This window comes from Anastrepha obliqua, chromosome 4 (assembly GCF_027943255.1).
Source record: "Anastrepha obliqua isolate idAnaObli1 chromosome 4, idAnaObli1_1.0, whole genome shotgun sequence".
Taxonomy (NCBI): Eukaryota; Metazoa; Arthropoda; class Insecta; order Diptera; family Tephritidae; genus Anastrepha; species Anastrepha obliqua.
This window is the reverse complement of record NC_072895.1, coordinates 5,280,373-5,300,041: the sequence shown is the minus strand read 5'-3', so window position 1 is coordinate 5,300,041 and position 19,669 is coordinate 5,280,373. Positions and strand designations below refer to the sequence as shown.

At 38.9% G+C, this 19,669-nt stretch overlaps 1 protein-coding gene across 1 annotated transcript in view; it reads left to right on the top strand.

The window, feature by feature from the left end:
* The window catches only part of LOC129244971 (semaphorin-2A), a 91,030-nt gene extending 72,697 nt beyond the window's left edge, over positions 1–18,333 (top strand). Inside the window, exons 9-13 of the mRNA XM_054882902.1 lie at positions 6,106–6,442; positions 6,967–7,130; positions 7,321–7,473; positions 7,574–7,682; positions 17,828–18,333. Of these exons, the coding sequence (XP_054738877.1) occupies positions 6,106–6,442; positions 6,967–7,130; positions 7,321–7,473; positions 7,574–7,682; positions 17,828–17,896 (832 nt within the window). The 3' untranslated portion in view covers positions 17,897–18,333. The remainder of the gene's footprint in view (positions 1–6,105; positions 6,443–6,966; positions 7,131–7,320; positions 7,474–7,573; positions 7,683–17,827) is intronic.
* Positions 18,334–19,669: the final 1,336 nt, after the last annotated feature.

The window sequence follows — 19,669 nt, the reverse complement described above, 5'->3', positions numbered from 1 at the left end:
GTGAAGGAGTTGCTTCGCTTGGCGAAAATCGGTCAATTTCCGAATATTGTGATTTCTGAAAAGGAAATTTTTCACATTGAGCAATTCGTAAACTCGCAAAACGATATTTGACCGATCGTTCATACGAGAATTTGAGTCATCGATTGCCCACCAGGAGGCGGCACCCACCACAGGTAATGATTTGGGCCCCTGTATCCACAGAAGGGGGCTCTCCAATCATTTTCATCGACCCCGCGCGGCTAGGTAAATGGGAAATATTATCGGGAAAGTACTCTAGAGGTTGCTTTGAGGACGTGGGCAGACAAACATTTCGATGTGAGACTATGAGCGTTTCAACAGGGTTCGGCACCGTCTCACAAAGCTCGAGTGAACCTAGAATGGCTAAAAAACAACGTTCCGAACTTCATAACGTCCACACAATGGCTGTCAAACTCACCAGACGCGCATCCGATGGATTATTCTCTTTGGGCCATTTTGGAGAGAGACGCTGAAAAAAGACATTGTCCGCGAGTGGGCCAAAACACCTGCAAGCCCCATTCGGGCAGTTGGCGTCAAGGCAAAATGTGGTAATATCGAGCAGAAGTAAATTGATTCTTAATTTTATATTATTTTCAGTCATTTTTGCCTTTTAAATTGGTTCCACTTCGAGTGCCGGACCCTGTTCTTTTATTGAAAATTACACAAATTAAATTTTCAAATTTATAATCACAAAAGGTACACCTTTTTTTAGGCTGTTTCAGATCTTATGACTTGTGGCACTCAGATATATCACTGAATCTCAGATTTGAGTGAGCATTTATACTAAAAAAATACGCTAATAGTTTGTGATAGTATCATAGTATGGAAATATCAGGAGAGTGAAACTTAATGCGAGTAGAGAGAATTGAAAGTAATTTTCGAAAATTCTGCTTAAGTCATTCCATGAGGGCCACGAGCATTTTGAACTGATCGGTCCTTTTCCCCACCCTAGACTGCCTCGAAGCTCTATCGCTTATGCAGAGTCGTGTTCATGCCTTCCCATTACTGCACATCATTTGCTTCCTTCAAGTAAACCGTGGTCCAAACTCAAAGATAGAACTCTGCGTAAGTAAATCGATAAATTTCGCGGAAACAGAAACACTGTTTACTACCCGCAGGCTACCCATCAATACGTTCGCAAATCTGACCGCACAGCCGCATTTATAACAACCGTGAAACGTGTAATAAAACGTGCCGCCATATTGAATTCACAATAAATAATTAAGAGCTGAAGTGCATTGAGCGGCCAAAAGCCGACTCAAATGGCAACCCATAAGTCGTTACACAATCACACGTCGCATCGTTGATGCTGATGCTATCATTTGGCCACTTCCTTGCAACGCATGCAGCTGAGCGCTCAGCTCTTTCTTCTACATATTTAATTCATTGTGGCTTCAGTGGCCGCAATTATATTACAATGCCAGCGGCCATTGGCTGAAGATTTTCATTTTTCATTTCGAGGCCATACTTTCTTCGCTGTTATCGTCGCCGACCGACTTTTCCTCCTTTGCTGTTTTAATAATTTCTGTCAGCCATGCTCTCCTTGCGCGCCTTATGCCTTTGAGCGCCTGTAAGTAGGCAGCAGAAATAAATGCAACGAGCTGCAGTTGGCTTGCTTGATTATTGATGACATGCGTGATGCTTAAATCGTGTATTAATAAAATTGTGAGCGAAATGCGCCGCTTTATCTTATGCGCCCTTGTTTTTACTTTTCATTTATTGTGTCGCTGATTATTTTACATTTTATATTTCATGTATTGAAAGGGTTCGTACAATCGCATACAAACTGACATCACCTGCGTCATATAGTAAAGTTTTTCTCAACCGCAGCCCTAGTGCTGGTTGACGGTTGGTATTGTTGTTGTGTGGCTTAATTATTTTATGCGCTGATAATTTCTTTTTTTATTGTATTTTTTATTTATTTTATTATGGAAATTTAAAAAGGAAACAATGGTTGATGCCACTCGCACAGGTGGGTCTTAATGCTCAACAGCTCCTCCGTCAATCCTTCTGCTGCTGATTTTTGTTGAATTTTAATGGCTAGGCGAACGTGTTGCGAGTATCATATTATATCCATTTTTAATGATTTATTAATGCCTTTATTTATATGCACAACCAGATAAATGCATGGACCCACACAGATACACATACGCACATTTAACATACACACAAACATACTGTTTAATTTTTTGTTGAGACACTTAAGCCTTTATCAAAGTAATCCTTATCAGATAACAGGGATTTCAATGATTTCAGCAGCCGCACGAACAATGTGGGAAATATGGAATCTCTTCTTTATCAATTGCCTGAGTGCTCATATTAAGGATTTAAATTAATTCCTATTTGAGATTCGTATTTTCGGTTAATGCATATGCGGATTGCTTGTGTAAGCCTACATAAATATGAGTAGTATTGCGATAGTCATTTATTGTTTTAAGCCTGCGTACATATAGGGTTTTCTAATAGGGGCAGGTCTATGTTAACATACTGTGGCGACCATTGTTGCTTTGGCAGCGTCTGTTAATCCTTTGGTCATAGCGTGGCTTGTTTCACGGAGAGGACGGAAATTGGCCAGCAAGATCGTGCGATTTGACCCAACTGCAGTTTTCTTGTTGGGCTTTCTGAAGTCAAACGTCTACACCAATAAGCCACAATTGACTGATGCTCTCGAAGTAAACGTAACCCAGATCATGGCTCAGTTTTGACAATTTAATTTTTGGTTAGATTACCTTGCAGTGACCATCGATAATTGATCCAAATATTTGCTCTATCACGAATAAGGTTAATACATTTACCTTCCAAGTGAGTCATTTATGTATTAGTAAGCCAGCGTGGAATCTTCATGTGTGATTAGTGCTTCATAATTCATTACAACAACTTGCATTATCCTGCATCTGCACCACTCATACCTATACTAGAAGCTTCTGGCCTGATACTCAAAAAATCCTATACGCTGTGAATTCATAAGTAATTTGCATTTGAATTGAAGTACTGGATTCACACTAAATTTATTTGGATTTCTGAGGCGTTGAATTAAGAACATGTATTTTTTTTTTTAATTTTTTACTGTCTGTTGACAAAAAAAAATGAAAAAGGTGTGTCTTTGACATTCAAACAACCGAACCGCACGAAAAAAAAGCAAATCAGCTGTTGTTCTGTTATCTTCTTATGCGAGCCATAAAAATGCAACAAATCATAAGAATCGGTTGAAATTTCAACAGATCAACGTGTGCGCGGTTGGAGCACTTTCCCAGGCTGTCGAAAAAAAAGCATCCCGTGACCTTATCATCTAGCTGCCAAGCATGGACAATTACAAAGAAAGTGATTACCAGTCTCCTTTCCTGAAAGGTCTCAATAGCTTCTGCCCTGCTATCGTCCAATGACCGGTAAGCACAGCTACAAGTTTGGAAATTGAATGGCGAGGAGTCTCCAGAACTTTCTGCGTCCGGCATCGATTGTTCTGAGGCCGAAGAATTTTCGAAACAACATTCGAAGAAATAGAGCTCCATATGTTTTGGCGAGGAGTCCAAATGACTTTCCAAGTCCTGCGTATATTGTATTGGGGTCAAAGGGTTTTCGAAATGGCTGATGAAGAAATAGAGCTCCACTTGTTTTGTGTTTTTCTGAGAAATAAATTGTGCACTTCGCCTTTTACAACAGTTTAGAGGATACCAATGACCGAGTAGGAGACCTAAGACCCATTTTGTCGATTCTTTCCTGTCAAACTCATCAGTAATTTCATCTCCTTCTACGTTCCTATGTCCTGGAACTCAGATTAGAGAAATGCCACCTGCACACGCAAGAGATTTGATCTGTTCTTAACAGGATTTGCCTTGATCGCAGCTGCACTTACGGACCTAAGCATTCTGCTCGACTCCCGTTTCCATCTAGGAACCGTCAGTGAAGACAGAGGTACCTGTACCGGTACATATTTCCCGCCCATTCGAATCCTGCCTACATGGAAAGATTACCCTGTTACGACCCTCCAAATCAAGTTTTCGTATAGAGAGAGAGAGAGAGAGAGAGAAATGCGGTGTTAATTGCTTAAAAATGCTACCATGTCCCTTGAGAGATTGGCTCCAGAGGAGAACCTCCTTTGACATGATTGCACTTTGAGCAACGATGCAAATACCGAAAAAGTCGATGGCAAGTAAGTGCAGAACGACATTGAAGCCAGCACTGGGACATGTTCTACATGAAGCGGTGATGCCAAAACAAAACAAACAAAAACAAAAACACAGCTAAAAATTTATGATGCCCGTAAAGTCGATTATATTTTATGGAGCACAAGTTTGGAGCGTCGATGGGTACGACTCGTTCTACGTTTCTTTTTTAAGAAATGTATTTTGTTGCCGCCAAATATAATTGACATCGAAACAGATCTGCTTGCGCCATATCTGCATATACTCCGAGCACATCTGTACTTTAGGCTAGGTTAGGTTGAAGCGGTTGTCCACTGTGGGACACACTCAGGCTCGTAGCCCATTGTGATGCCGTGTGGGAAACTTGCCCTTATCCTTGTGTACTTTTCAAAAATTTTGTAAGATCGTTATTTCGAGATCTTCCAATTCATTAAAGGATTGTCTACCCAAAAGGGTAAGTCTACGTCTGGATAGGGCAGGACAGTGACACAGAAGGTACAGGTTCGTCTCTTCCTCTTCCGCGTCTAGACAACTTCTGCAGAAGTCATGTGTTTGCTCACCCATTCTCTGGGCGTGCCCTGTAATAACTGAAATCTGTGTGTTAAGACTGTGCCTATCTCTTCTTAGTAGAAGTTTCGTGCGTTTAGCATTGAGAGTCGGCCACAACTGTCGGGCGATTTTGCAATCATTACTCCATCTTGCATCCGCTACTCTTACAATTTCTTCGATGATAAGAAGTTTCCATGTTTGCAAGAGTGTACCTATAACATTGGCTTTGAACTCATCAGTCAATTTGGTACCGATTTTCGCTAGTTAATCGGCTCTGGGAACTGCAGATGTCACAATGGCTAGGAACCCATGTTATCATGACATGAGACTCAGCCATCTCGTTAAGATATGCGCGGCATTTCACGGCTTCCTTGGAGGTTGTCGACTGTTTTGTGAGAGATTTTATCGCCGCCTGGCTATCAGTGAAAATGCAAATATCATCTCCAGGTATTACATCACATTGTACCAGTGTCACGGCTTTCAATAATGACCATCAGTTCAGCCAGTAAAGTGCACTACAGTAGTCGGAAAATCGAAAACTGAAGGAGATCCCCAGATGCTCCCAATATACACCTCCGCCCACTCTGCCCTCGAGCTTTGAGCCATCTGCGTATACATGGATGGACTCGCCCTGTCTTACCTCGTCCCGTTCCCACTCTTCCCTCGAGGGTAGGAGGGTCGTGAACGTTGTAATAGCAAGTATGGGCGGCACTGTATAGTCATCCAGGATTTTACCGTGGCCATAGTCTGTGTTTGACCACTTACTTAAAGTGCTCAGCCTTGTTGCCGCACTGCGCGCAATGTACCTTGCCTGTAGGTCTACCGGAAGGAAGTTTAATATCCAAGTCACAGGCTTCCGCGCATCCTTGTTGAGAAGATTGTGCGTCTAAGCGCTCATTGGGTAAAATGTTATTCGTTAATGTTAAATATGGAGCCGTCTTATGTTTTTACTTCTGAGTCCTTGTCGAGTTCATACCTTCGTTCTGAACAATCTTAAGAATAAACAACTTTCGGCTTTTCTATTTATCTTCCTGTCGCAAAGATAGGACAAATGGATTTCCATAAGAACACTTTTGAGTTTACCCAATAATTTTTTGTGCGTACTGAAGTTTTATTTATTTCTGCATTTTATAGAAAAAGTTTTGAACCTCGAATCCTTTGAATGAAAAAAAAATACCTACTTTAAATTATTGCGACTGACTCCATATCAATGTTCTTGTCGTGCGTTCTACTAGTTATGAGCACCCATTATATATTTAATTACATTTTTCAAAATAAAGAACTTAAGAACTTTACTTTTATGTTTAGCAAAGAAAGCAAGAACTGTCGACCATCACAATTGCGCCACATTACTATAAACTCAAGTCAATATTTATTTATTATTTTTCTATTGCAGAATCCGCATTGATATACTCAATCAAGAGTACACCGTCTACTATGTGGGCACAAATTTGGGGCGCATCTATAAAATCGTGCAATACTACCGTAATGGGGAATCACTATCGAAATTGCTTGACATCTTCGAGATTGCAGCTAACGAAGCGATACAAGTGATGGGTATCAGTCAGGCACGTAAATCGCTCTATGTTGCCACAGATCATCGCATCAAACAAATCGATTTGGCGATGTGCAATCGACGTTATGACAATTGCTTCCGTTGTGTGCGTGATCCCTACTGCGGCTGGGACAAGGAGGCGAACACATGTCGCCCATACGAATTGGATCTGTTGCAGGTATGTTGCATGTGGCAGGTGTGCGTGTGGGCGTGCATTTGTATGTAAATTTGTTTTCTGCTTCTGGCAACAAGTCAATATAAATGTGCCGGGCGCACGCGTAAATCATCGATGTCTATGCAATGCCGTCGATTGTAGAGCAAACACCGGAATAGACTGACAGATATTGAGGCATTGAGACATTGAGCTATGTGCACAGACGCAGATTTAGACATGCAGACAGACAAATGGCGAATGCTAGGCAGTTATACGGGCAGCAAGTTAGACAGACAGACAAACAGATAGAGAATCAGTCAATCGGTCGGTCTGCCAATAGTTACACGCTTCATGCGACGTCATTTCGAATCAGTCTCTCTCTGTTTGCGTGTGTGTGTGTCTGCATTTCGTGCGACAGCAATTTTACAGCACAACACCTGCAATCCTGCGGTGCATTCAAATTTTGCCGATATCCTTTTATGATTTCCCCATTCACACACACACCGGCATATACTGTCGTACCAACCACCCTTTCCTTCCTCTTGCAGGATGTTGCCAACGAAACGAGCGACATTTGCGATTCCAGCGTGCTAAAGAAGAAAATCGTCGTCACCTATGGGCAAAGCGTGCATCTGGGTTGCTTCGTCAAAATACCAGAGGTGCTGAAGAACGAGCAAGTGACTTGGTATCATCATTCAAAGGATAAGGGACGGTATGAAAGCAATTTTCCTTACTTTTATTATTCTTTTTTGAAATACTTGTGTTGTTTTTGGTTTCTTTTTTTTTTTTGTTTTTTTTTTTGATTTTCGTTGCGTTGAAAAAGCAATTTTCTGATTTAAATCACCTTTCGTTTTCTTCACTCGCTTACCTGTTGTTTTTGTTGTTTTTTGTATTTTACACAGCTACGAAATCAAATACAGCCCCACAAAGTACATAGAGACCACCGAACGCGGTTTGGTTGTAGTATCGGTGAATGAGGCTGATGGTGGTCGCTATGATTGCCATTTAGGTGGTTCCTTACTGTGCAGCTACAACATCACCGTCGATGCACACAGGTGAGTGCGAAAATACTTATTATCCGTAAATGCTGCAAATTATATACTATTTTTGCTATCTTTCAATAATTTTCGTATTATTCTTACTTTTTTTTTTTAGATGCACTCCTCCAAATAAAAGCAATGATTATCAGAAAATTTATTCTGATTGGTGTCACGAATTCGAAAAATACAAAACTGCCATGAAATCGTGGGAAAAGAAGCAGGCGGTAAGTTTTCACGTTGTGTAGTGCAATCATTTTGATTATATGCCGACACAAATATTTAGACATTTCTAACAAGAAACAATTATTACGGCGGAACAAAAACGAACTATGCAATTATGTACACGTGGAAAAAACAGGTTAGACTTCCGCTTGTTCAGAATAGAAACTCACAAACCAGACATATGACCAGTCCGTGCTGCTGTTCGTCAACTCTTAGTGGCCACTCAAATTAATTAATTACCAAACTATATAATTTCAACACCCTAATCCCTTCGGCCCCACCCCGTTAAAATAGCGTAATTGCGCCGACTACATTTATTTATTTTTTCCTTGTTCGCAACGCCTCATTACTGCTTGGAGCGCCATCTGTGTTTCACATTTTTCTTTCAGAAGGATCGCACAGATAGTTGAGGACTTCGCTAAATGTGGTGTGTCTGCGTTATTACCGCGATTGTCCCTCTTTCTGGCGCCACTGATGCAATGTGTAACTGCGACTACATTTATTTACGAGTATTTATTTATTTACTAATGATTTAGAAAATATTGCAGTTCCTAAAGACTAAAAACATTTTTGAAACTTGATATTAATTTTCTTCTCTAAATTGAAGTTATATTTACTTTAAGGGGGGACTCTACTGTAAAACTTAAAAAAAATCGATTTTTTACTTTTTGTTGAAACATACTCAGAAACAACTCCAGAATGTTCCATGAAAATCTTAAAAAGAAATCTTGAATAGTTTTCAAGTTATAAAAGTTTTAGCAAAGCAGGTATAAACTGAGCGCTCGAGAGGTTTACGGTCATATGCGTGTTTTTCTCGAAACCACGTTTTCAAAATTGCCCACATCACAGCTCCGTGAAAAATTAACATATCAAGCTCAAACTTTGATAGTATATTTTTAACAATATTTACTAGTTTTTAAAGCTATGGTGGGGAAAAATTTATTATTTATAACCCCTTTTTTAATAACAAAATGACAACAAAAAAATGTCGATTTTTTAAAAAACTTCAAAAATTTTACAAACAATTTTTTTTTTTGCAAGTAATAGGCTTAACAACTAAAAATAATGATATATAATAAAAAAAATTTGGGTTTTTTGATTTCAGATTTTTTTTAAATGCGCGACAGTGTGGGCAGATTTCAAAAGGCGTTTCGGGGGAGCGGCTGTACAGCTGCCATTTTGAAATGAAAATAAATTTAAAAATTTTTTTTGTACACTCAAGACCTGTGTTTATGTAACCCTAAACTTTTTTTTACTAATTAAATTAATACAAGTATGAAAACAAAATCCATGAAAATTTGATTTTTACAGTAGAATCCCCCCTTAAGAGAAATCAGTAGTAGACGAGTTTGAGAGCAGATTACGCAGCACAATTAGTTCTGACCACTTCCAGCCGCAATTCCTTAGGCTCCTCTGCGGGATATTAGAATAGATGCGTTCAAGTAAGAATGGAGAAACAATAACTCCGCGTATTATGTCGAAGACAAAATTAAGCGAGACTGAAGTCCTTCTGTCGTGTAACGATTTCAGGTTAGAGAACAATGCATCTGGCACCATAGAGCTACCAAGCTCATTAAACCCAAATGAACGTAGAGCATACCTGGGAAAAACTTTTCGGATTCTTTCAAGTCTATTGATGTTACATATGTAGGTTCTCCAAATATAGTAAAGACTGCGTATTCTAGTCCAGAGCGCACAAGTGAAATCCGAGCTGAATAGCCGAAACAAAGCGGGCATGGAATTAGATTTTGCAACAGTATACCATATTGATCAAAAAGTTCCCGGAAAACCGCCAGGTGACGCTCTAAGTCAAGTGATTTTACTTCTGTTTATTTAACGACTATCAGTTTTTAAGGAGTTTTGAGAACTATTATTTTTCGTCAATAGTCAAGCTGTGATCAAGGCACTGATCTTAGCTCACCTTAATTTAAGATGTATTAAAGAATGCAGGAGGTCGCTCATCCAACAACACAACACAACATTTTGTTGGGTAGCCAACCACTTTGGAGTGCAAGGAAATGAATGAGCGAATAAGTGTACAAGGTAAGGCTCTGAGCTTGACCTTCAGCGAGTCGTAGAGGACATTAGCGTTCCTCTAAACGAACTATATACTGCTGTAGGAATGAGCGTAATCGAGCAACCCAATAGAAGGTGGTCTCTGATTATTAACTGCATGGTCTCCAAAGTGGTCTGGCGAAAACTGAATCTTACATGGATATTTTGTCTACGTGGATTCAACAGATCAACTACCAGCGTCTTCACAGATGTTATAACGGGCCACTGCACTATTGAGTTGTGGAGATGAAGAAGAAATTTAGTCGATGCAACACCTCCTATGTGAATATCCTGCATTTCAAAGAAGCTGCGCCAAATATCTGGGAGATTATTTCTTTGAAGACCTGGAAAATTTGCACAATGTTTCATTGGAGAGACTGGTAACCTTCTTAAAAAGATTTAAGGGGTTCAAGCAACTTAATTAGGGGATGAAAATCAAACGCAGGTATCACAACGGGCCTTAAGGCCATCGAGTGTTTTGTCTTAGACGAACAACTTGGCTAACCTAACCAAACGTAAGGACTATTACTGGCGCGCTATGACACGTTTAGGTACGTGTCTTCCTTTTTATAATACGTCTATTCTCTTTTTTCAGCTCTCGGTAGCGAACCCACATGCCACATGGTTCGCGTTGCGCCCGATCGCAGCGTGACGCTATAGACAATCATCCTTCCTAATCCTTCCTTAGCGCGGCAACATGACACTCCTCGTCGTACCCATTGTTTTCCCGCACTCGCCGAAATCCGATATCTGCTTCGGCGGCGGTACATAAAGAACGAGAAATGTTGTTCCACTCCTCGTGCATGCCAGATTGTTGAGCAGTACTCTCTGAGAGCAGGAGTGAGAGTCGAGTGGGGAATCTTCTGGCTGTCTGTTGAGATTGCAGCTTTCCGATGTCGAACATTCTTTTTGTAGTTAGATGTACGTTTTTTGCATCACAGAGGCGTGTGCGTAATTTGGCTGCGGTAAAGCGTATCTTCCATCTATCGCAACATGATCGATCTGGTTTTGCGTTTTTCGATCTCGAGACAGCCACGGGCCTCAGACTACCTTGTTTCGAGCCGGTGAAGGTAATCAGCTTTTATCCGTTACCGCATGTTTTGTTGTGTAAGCTATATTTTCTGACTGTGAGACCACAAATTCCCTTCTTTTCGAAGCTATACCGGAAGAACTCTGCAAATAAATTAGCAGGTTGCATTTGATTATAAAGACATCAATTAGTTTGATTTGACGTACCTCCAAAAGGCCTTGAGGTTTGGTTTTATATCCAACTCAAATTTCCGAGCATAGTTTCTCTTAAGAACTTTACTTAACGCTTTGCAACGTCTCGAATAAAGTAGGCAATGTAATATAGTTATTTATAATTATATTTCTAATAAATAAATAAATAAATAAAAGTAGGCATTTTTCCATGAGGAGAGAGAGGAATTTGACGTTTTGAATTTTTTAAAACATTTGTCCTCGAGTTCTTCAGTTTCTTTAATTATTGAGTATACCATGGAATTTTATATCTACTTTTTGGCTTTCGCGATAAATTATTTACACAAAATTAATTTACTTTATGTTTGAAAATATTAAAACAGTCTGATACCTCGACTGCAGTAAGCAACGCATCTGAGCTTAGTAAGGAAATGGCATCATTAGGTTAGGTTAGGTTGGAATGGTTACCCAAGGAGTGGGCAGACTTGGAAAAAGATAAACGGACTCGTACTTTGTATTGCCTTGTGAAGGAAGTAAGGAGAATGAGAAAACCAATGGGTTGAAAGGAGAGGGCGGGGAGAGGTGGTGGTGAGATGATTAGGAGAATGAATTTAGAGAGTGTGGATTATGAACGATGACTATGCTGCGTTTACGTCAACCGCTTTGTGCTGCTGATGAAATTCATCAGATTTTTAATGTCAATGCCAGCTATATTTTCAGGCGTAGCAAAGAAGTAAGAGCCAAGATGCCTAATCCCGCCAGAGCAGAGCAGCTAAGGAGAAGGTGCTGAAATGATTCCACCTCATCCTCCGTACATCCGACTCTAAAAGGATTCGAGGTAATTCCAAGACTCACAGCATGCACTCCTCGCGAATAGTGTCCTGTGAAAAAACCCACGAGGTTCGAGAGCTGAGATTTTGACAGGCTCAGAAGCTCGCCCGAGCGCCCCCGATCCACACGTGGCCAGAAGGATTTCGACTTTACACGCTAGTGTATTTGCCCAGCGCTAGCTGAGATGGCGTGAAGCACATCTTTCCAAGAGCAGGCCGCAAGCAGTCAGGGAAATCCCAATTCTCTCCCCAATTTCCTGCAATGTCGCTGTGACCAGGAACCCAGATGAGGTTACGTTAAAGAATTCGGACGCAGTCGAGAGTGAGGCCAGTTTCGAATGCACCGTCACTGACCCGAGGGCCATAATTTCCGCTTGGCTGTCCGAGTAAATATTTATTTTTGGACTGTTAGTACGTATGTGAGCAGCCAATTGCCTGCTTCCTTGATTGCGGGTACCTCTGCATGGAACAAATTGCAGTCGTTCGGTAACCTGCATTTAAGTCTGATGGGAAGTTCCTCGCAAAAAAGTCCTCATTCAACCTTTCCTTCCAACTTTGATCCATCCGTGAACAAGTTCACCAGGCCCTGTCCCCCAAGTGTGCCCCACCGACCACTCTTCCCTTGATGGGAACGTAAGCGACGCATCCCAGCTTAGTAAGGAAATGGCATCATCGAAATAGCTTTTCTAAAAATGTTTGTTTAACAAAAGTTATTGGGACATAAAGAAGGACTTAAACTTTTTGCTGTGAAATTGAAATCAGAGAATTTCTTATTCAACACCCTGCGATAAAATTAAAATTTTTTATTATCCAGCTAAAATTCCATATGCACGTGAAAATATACGGGCAAACTCAACTCGTTTACCCAAATCCTTGTCGAGAACAAGTTAACAAGTCTACTACAACTATAGTTTAATGCTCACTTTTTTTTTGTTTTTTGTTTACTTCAGTAAGATCAGGTCATACAGTTGCCCGTGGGAAAGACGATTCAAACAGGCGATTTGATGTGCCAGATCCGATAGAAATCTTAAATCGGACTGAAATTTATTCATAAACGATTGGAGGCGAATTAAGCTTAGCTAAATTAGCTATTTAAATTGGAAATAAAATAAAATCAAGTAGCAAAACAGATTTTTGTACAAAAAAGAGTAAACTGAAGCAAATAAGTTTGTAGCTCTGATACTAAATAACTCTTTCAGCCCTACTAAATAATTATTAACCTTTCTTATACCTATATATACCATACATAAATATATCCTTGGCACACTCTATTTGTGGCGTGCGTCTTGATGTTGTTCCACAAATGGAGGGACCTACAGTTTCAAGCCGACTCCGAACAGCAGATATTTTCCATGGCAGAAATATATTCGGAAGTTTGGCATTGCCACCAACCTATTCGGCTACGGCGGCCACCTTGCATACTCATTAAAATTACCCATACTCAGTATGCGAAAGCAGGAATCAAGTATAAAGATCCAAATAAAGTATTCTCACTCTGCGACCTATTCACTTAAAATTTTCCATAATTTATTTCTTAAACTTTTGAAACTCTTATTTTTGGATTTCGTCCTTACTTGCCACAACTCCTTGCAATACTTAAGAGTGTAGCTATGCAATTATTTCAAAATTACACCTTCTACCACTCCCCCTAGCTGTGATAGTGTTCCTGAGAAAAACACTAACACTTGACCATATGGCGAACGACACCCACCAATCACCGCTGTTGCGGTCGGCTACACTGGTTAATTGGCTAAGGTGTGGCTGTGAGGGCCACAATTGCCACTTAAACTTGCCCGTTTTACCGCGAATGTTTTATAAATATTTCAGTAGCTGTTCTACCATACAGGGCGCATTATGTGCAACGGTTAATTTGTTGGCGTTTATTTATTGAGGAAAATTTGTGGGTCAATATGTCAAATCAAACTTGTATTAAAACGTAAAATATTTGATGGATGTACGTAGACATAATGGCTTATATTGAGTTTTGAGTGTTGGTTTAATTTGTTGTGGCAAATGTGCTTATTCACTTATTTACATTTATGTGTATATATTTATATATAGCGGTTGAAGAGTACTAGGCTTTATTTCTTTTACTTAGTTGGTGAGTTTTCATTTACTTGACAATCATTCTCATCGTATCAGCTAACACATGGCCTGAAAAGTCCCGAGCCTAACACAGAAAACACGTTTTTGTTTGTTCCAAATTAGCTTCATTCATCTACGTGATTTCCATGAAGAACAACGCAATCATTCCAACGTCGCTTTAACATTTTAATACCACTTTTGTAGAACGATTTAGCTTTTTCCTCAAAATAAGTCTCAGTTTCAGAGAACCTCTTCATTCGAGCGAAATTTCTTACAGGCGAACATTTTTTTTTTAATCTGCGAACAGCCAAACCTGGGTGCTGGGAGCCAAATCGGGCGTATACGGTGGAAGTGTTTGACTTCTGACACGGTGCATTGTCTTGATGAAACAAAACAGTGTGCAGAACTTTTTCATAGACAAACGCTCATGCAATATAAAGCCAACTCGTTCTTTTGATAACTTTACGATGTCAGTTAACTCACGCAACATCACTTTTTGATCATTCAAAACGATTTTGTGGGTTTTTGTGATGTTTTCTGGTGTTTCCGCCTAATTTAACGGCCACTGCGCGATGCATCATCGGTGTCTCCCCGACCGCGTTTGAAGTCTCCAAACCATCGTTTTATTGTTGTTTCTGATGGAGCAGAGTCTCGATAACACTTTTAAAACCATTGCCTCGCTTGGACGGTATTTCGATATTTTTTCCCATCAAGCAGCAGTGTAAAATTAAAACACGAAACCCTTTTTGATCCATTATTTTGAAAATAGCAAAAGTAGCGTCACTCTTAGCGCAATAACTCTAGAACTAATGGATAGAATATCATTAAATTTTAACAGCTTGGCTTTTTACGGTTAGCACTAACTGAAAAAGAGGTGAATGCAGGAAAACTAGTGCCATCTATGTATTAGGCCCGTGACTTTTCAGCCCATGTGTCACACTTGTCTTCTCATAATTAAGTCACTTCAACTTTTTACAAATTTCGTAATATTTTTCAAGCTAAATGTTTTTCTTTTTTCCAAAAACCGACAATAATTTGACATATTTCAAAAATTGTCATCAAAATTTTCTATTTTTTAATACGAGTCTTAAAACAATTTCTGGATATGCGGTTTTTTAGAATAATCAATTTTAAGATGTTTGAGGATTTTTTTTGTCATACGATGTTGACTTGCTCGGAATTCGTTTATATATAATAATATAAGGGGGTGGGTAAGGGTTTCAGCGGAAAAAAACACTATTTTTGGGAATTTTTTTCTTAAATATGGATTAAGCAAATTTATTAAAACCTTTTGTACATTAATAAGCATAGTTTTAACTATATTCTGTAATTTTTTCATGTGAAAACGCTTAAAAATCAGCCGGTGACAGACCATGTCCGGGAATGACTTGAAAAAAAAAAAACATTTTGCAGTGATCACTCAGTGATCTCAGTCGGAAATTATCTTAAACCAAAACCTATTCCAATTTAGTCAAAGTATCATTAAATCTTCCCCCCAACGTTGTCCGCTTATTTTTTTCGGCGGTCTAAAGTGAAAACTTCTATTTTCAACGAAAATTTCCGCCATTTTTGGGCGGGAAACCCCCTTCATGTCAAAAAAAAATATAAACTAAACGTTGGGAGGACGCATTTTTAATGAAGAAAATGTGTGCCAAGTTTGGAATGAATCGGTTAAGTAGTTTTTAAATGGCAGTGATCACCGGCTTTCAAAAAGTAGTTTTGAGAAAAACTTGTCAGCCGCGCTGCCTTCCCGAACGCTCGCACCTGTCCGAGCTAAGACGCGAGACTAATTGGACAATAATTCCAAACGTTTTGCTCAGATCGGCTTAAAATTTTGGGAATATATTCTTGAAATGTTAAACAATAAGATAAGACAAAAAAAATCGATTTTTTAAAAGTGTAAATCCTTTTTTTTAGTTTTACTCCCTGATTCAGTTTCAGTTGCGCGTAATATCTCCGATTGAAAGTGGCAAAATGGGACGAATTGCGGATTTACCATTAGAAATGCAAAAATTGTTATAAAATTTTACTTGGGAAACAAGTCTCTGCGCGAAAATTGGTAAATCGCATAATACTGTACAAAGTGTTATTGCTGGTAAATTGGAAGCTAATCACTACCAAGCCGGAAGGCGAAAGATATTGACTTCACGTGCGGAGCACAACAAAGTAGAATCAGCCATGCAAAATCCCAAAATAACCTCTACGATACCATGCCGAAATACTCTAGAGTCTTTGCATAAAAAAGTAGTCCCATAAACAGTCCGTAATTGTCTGCAAAACGCAGGTTATAATAGCAGAGTGGCACGCCTCAATCCCTACATTTCAGATACTAACAGAAAGAAGAGATTGGAGTTCGCCAATTTCTATATAAATGAGCCAAATTCTTTTTGGGAATATGTCATATTCAATAATGAGTCGAAATTTAATATTTTCGAAGCAGATGGCCCTCCAAAAGTTTAGCGGAAAGAAAATACGAAACAAAATGGAAAAAAAATCGTATTCCTATCGTTAAGCATGGAGGAGGAAATGCAATGGTTTGGGGGTGCATAGTTGCATCTGGAGTAAGAAGAATGGCTTTTATTGATGATAAAATGGGCAAACATCTGTATTGAAACATTTTGAAGAATACTTTGCATGATAGTGCCGTTAAACTTGGACTGAATGCTAAGGGTTCTTGTTCCAACAAGACAATGACCCAAAACACTCATCTTATATCGTCTTATATCGTATAAGAATGGCTTATTTACCACTGTAAGCAGCTTAAATATTCACCTCAATCACCGGTTCTGAACCCAATTGAGCTTGTCTAGGAGCTCTTAGAAAGGAGAATCAGAAAGCACAAAATGTCATCAAGGGCGTCATTGAAGACAGCTTTAAGTGTTGAGTGGGAGAAAATTGCAGCTAATGAAACCAAGGTATTGGTAAAAAGTATGCACCGATATATGGAAGCAGTTATTAAAGTTAAAGCCGACCCAACAAAGTACTAAATACTCGTTTTTTCATTATTTTTTTTAGTAAAATATTCCTTACATGGCTATGTACGAATAATATTTTTGCATAAAATTGTGCCTTATTTCAGTATTGCCTTAAGTTCTCTAATACCCGAAATGAAATTGAAAGTTTTTGTTCCTTAAGCATTAAATAAATATGTTATTCTTCACGAAAATACAAAATTTTGTTCATTTGTATAAATCCTGCTAAGTATCAGGTGTATCTGTTGATAAACTGTGAGTGTACGAATAAATTGTGTGCCCACTGTATGGGATTGTGGTTCTTCCTGTTGTAAAGATATGTAGGAAGATTTACGGGTTGCAAAGTTCAATCGTTTTATTGCCTGAAATTTTAACTAATTTTAACTGTCACATCTACTTGAATATTTAATTTCTAGATATATGAGATTATTTTTGTAAATGAAATTGTGCTGCCATTTTTGCCACTGTTATTAAAATGCAATTATTTCAGTATTACTTTTTTGTAAGCGGAATTGTGAGGGAATTCAGCGAGGTCTATCTATTTTCACACTTACAAACACCTTTATGCAAATATATATTGATAGATGTGTGCTGGAGTTGCCAGGTGTGGCAAATGGACTAGAGTAAAATTTTTATGGTTTGTTGTAGTACACAGCGGATTTCTTGCCTAGTGTATTGAGAGTTAATAGGAAAAGAACAAAAGGAAAAAATCTGTGTTTTCAATGTTCAACTAGGAAATGCGCTTTGCAAGTCATATATAAAATTAACCGATGGAAGAAAATCCCTCCTAATACGATATTATACTCATGCGTATCAGTTCTTATCATATTTCTTAAATACTAGTAAAAAAAGCACTACCAAAAAATTAAAAGAAAATAAAAATAGTTCGCTTTAGTGTTGGTACACCAGGCAACTAACCGATGACTAACAATACCGGTTTCGAATGCATATTCCCTTTTTTATTCCTATTTTTTCTATCTCTCTCTCTCTCTTTCTCTCTTTTAGCAATGCTCATCACGTCAGAACTACAGCAATCAACATCCTAATGATGTTTTCCGTAAAAACAATGTCTGATATCAAGAAAATCAACTTCAACTATCGCCCATAAAACTTCGTCTATAAGTAGGAGAGATTCTTGGGGGTCGGCTGGCTGGCTAATGGCAATTAACGGTATAATGAAGGGTAAGAGATCGCGGGAGACTTTACAACAGCAGATTATAACGGTAGTGTGACAGGAGTATCCGTATGTGTTCACCACTCGAAGCAATGAGAATATGAGAGCGCAGGCTAAAGAAGGAGAGAAATGTCAAGGCGGAGTGTGGTTTTCACCATCCGATAACATCGACAACGCATTGGACATATGCTCGTACCGGAGCGCATTTAAACTTAACAAAGAACAAACTTAACTTGAGCAAAATAAAAAAAAGCAAAATGATATGACGGAAGCAAAGAAAACATTAGATACACTCAAGCAATCGCATTATACTACAAACATACCTAAATAAAAATAAAAATAAAAATAATTTTAAGAACATGAAAAATTAATACTTACTATAAGATATTTAAAATCAATAGAAAAAAATAAAAAGTTACAAAATAAAAAATTAAAAACATGAAATGCAAATTAAAATAAATAAAAAACGCAATGTGGACCACAAGAAAACAATAAATTTTACAAAACCAACGAAAGTTTCCGCATTGGTGGTTGTAAAGGCGCATAAATTTGCAATAAATAATTACTTACTTGCAGTTGGCTTCAAAATAAAAGGAGCACAACGAATTACAAAGTTTCTACTATTTTTATTTAATCTTTTTCCATTTAAAAATAATTTTATAAAAACATATTTCATACCATAACAAAAACTATGTGACTCAAATTTTCAAACCTTAAGCAAAATTTATTATTAGATGCGCAACTAAGTTCTCGCTGTTTCTTTGATGAAAATACAACTTTATTCTGAAACAATGGTTACAAGTGAATCATTGAAAGTATTGCCCATCGCTGGCTACTACTTTCTCCCATCTTTCTGGTAGATCTCCTATACCGTCGCGGTAAAACTGTTCATCCTTTTTGGGCTATCCACCGATCAAGCCATTTTTGGATGTCTTCATATGAATGGAACTGCTGGTCAGCTAGACCTTGTGCCATCGATCGGAACAGGTAATAATCGGACGGCGTAGTATCTGGAGAATACGGCGGGTCGGGTAGGATTTCCCATTTCTGTGTTTCCAGGTTGGTTTTAACGGGTTTGGCGACGTGATGCTGTAGAATCACTTTTTCATGCCTCATGAAGTCGATACCGATCCCTAATGATGGTTTCGCTCGGTTTTAACAGTTCATAATAAATAATACCAGCTTGGTCCCAGCACATACATAGCATAACCTTCGCAGCATGAATATTCGGCCGAGGCGAAAACGTAGAAGCATGACCGGGCAGTCCCCGTGACTTTCTTTTCTTTGGATTGCTGTAATGAATCCATTTTTCATCACCCGTCACGATGCGATGTTGAAAACCCTTCCTTTTTTGCCGCTGGAGCAGTTGTTCACAGGCGAAAAAACGACGTTCAACATCCTTTGGTTTTAACTCACAAGGAACCCAAGTTCCCTATTTCTGAATAATTCCTTAAGCTTGGAAGCAATCGCTTGGAAATGGATTGGCGGGTAACTCCTAATACTTACGCAAGCTCTTCTTGCGTTTGGCACGGATCCTCATTGAGCAATACCTCCAAATCAGCGTCTTCGAAGGTTTTTGGCCTTCCTTCATGCGGCGCGCGGACAGTTGCCAACATTAAAAGCACCGTCTTTGAAGCGACGGAACCAATCTCGGTACGTTGTTTCACTTAAAG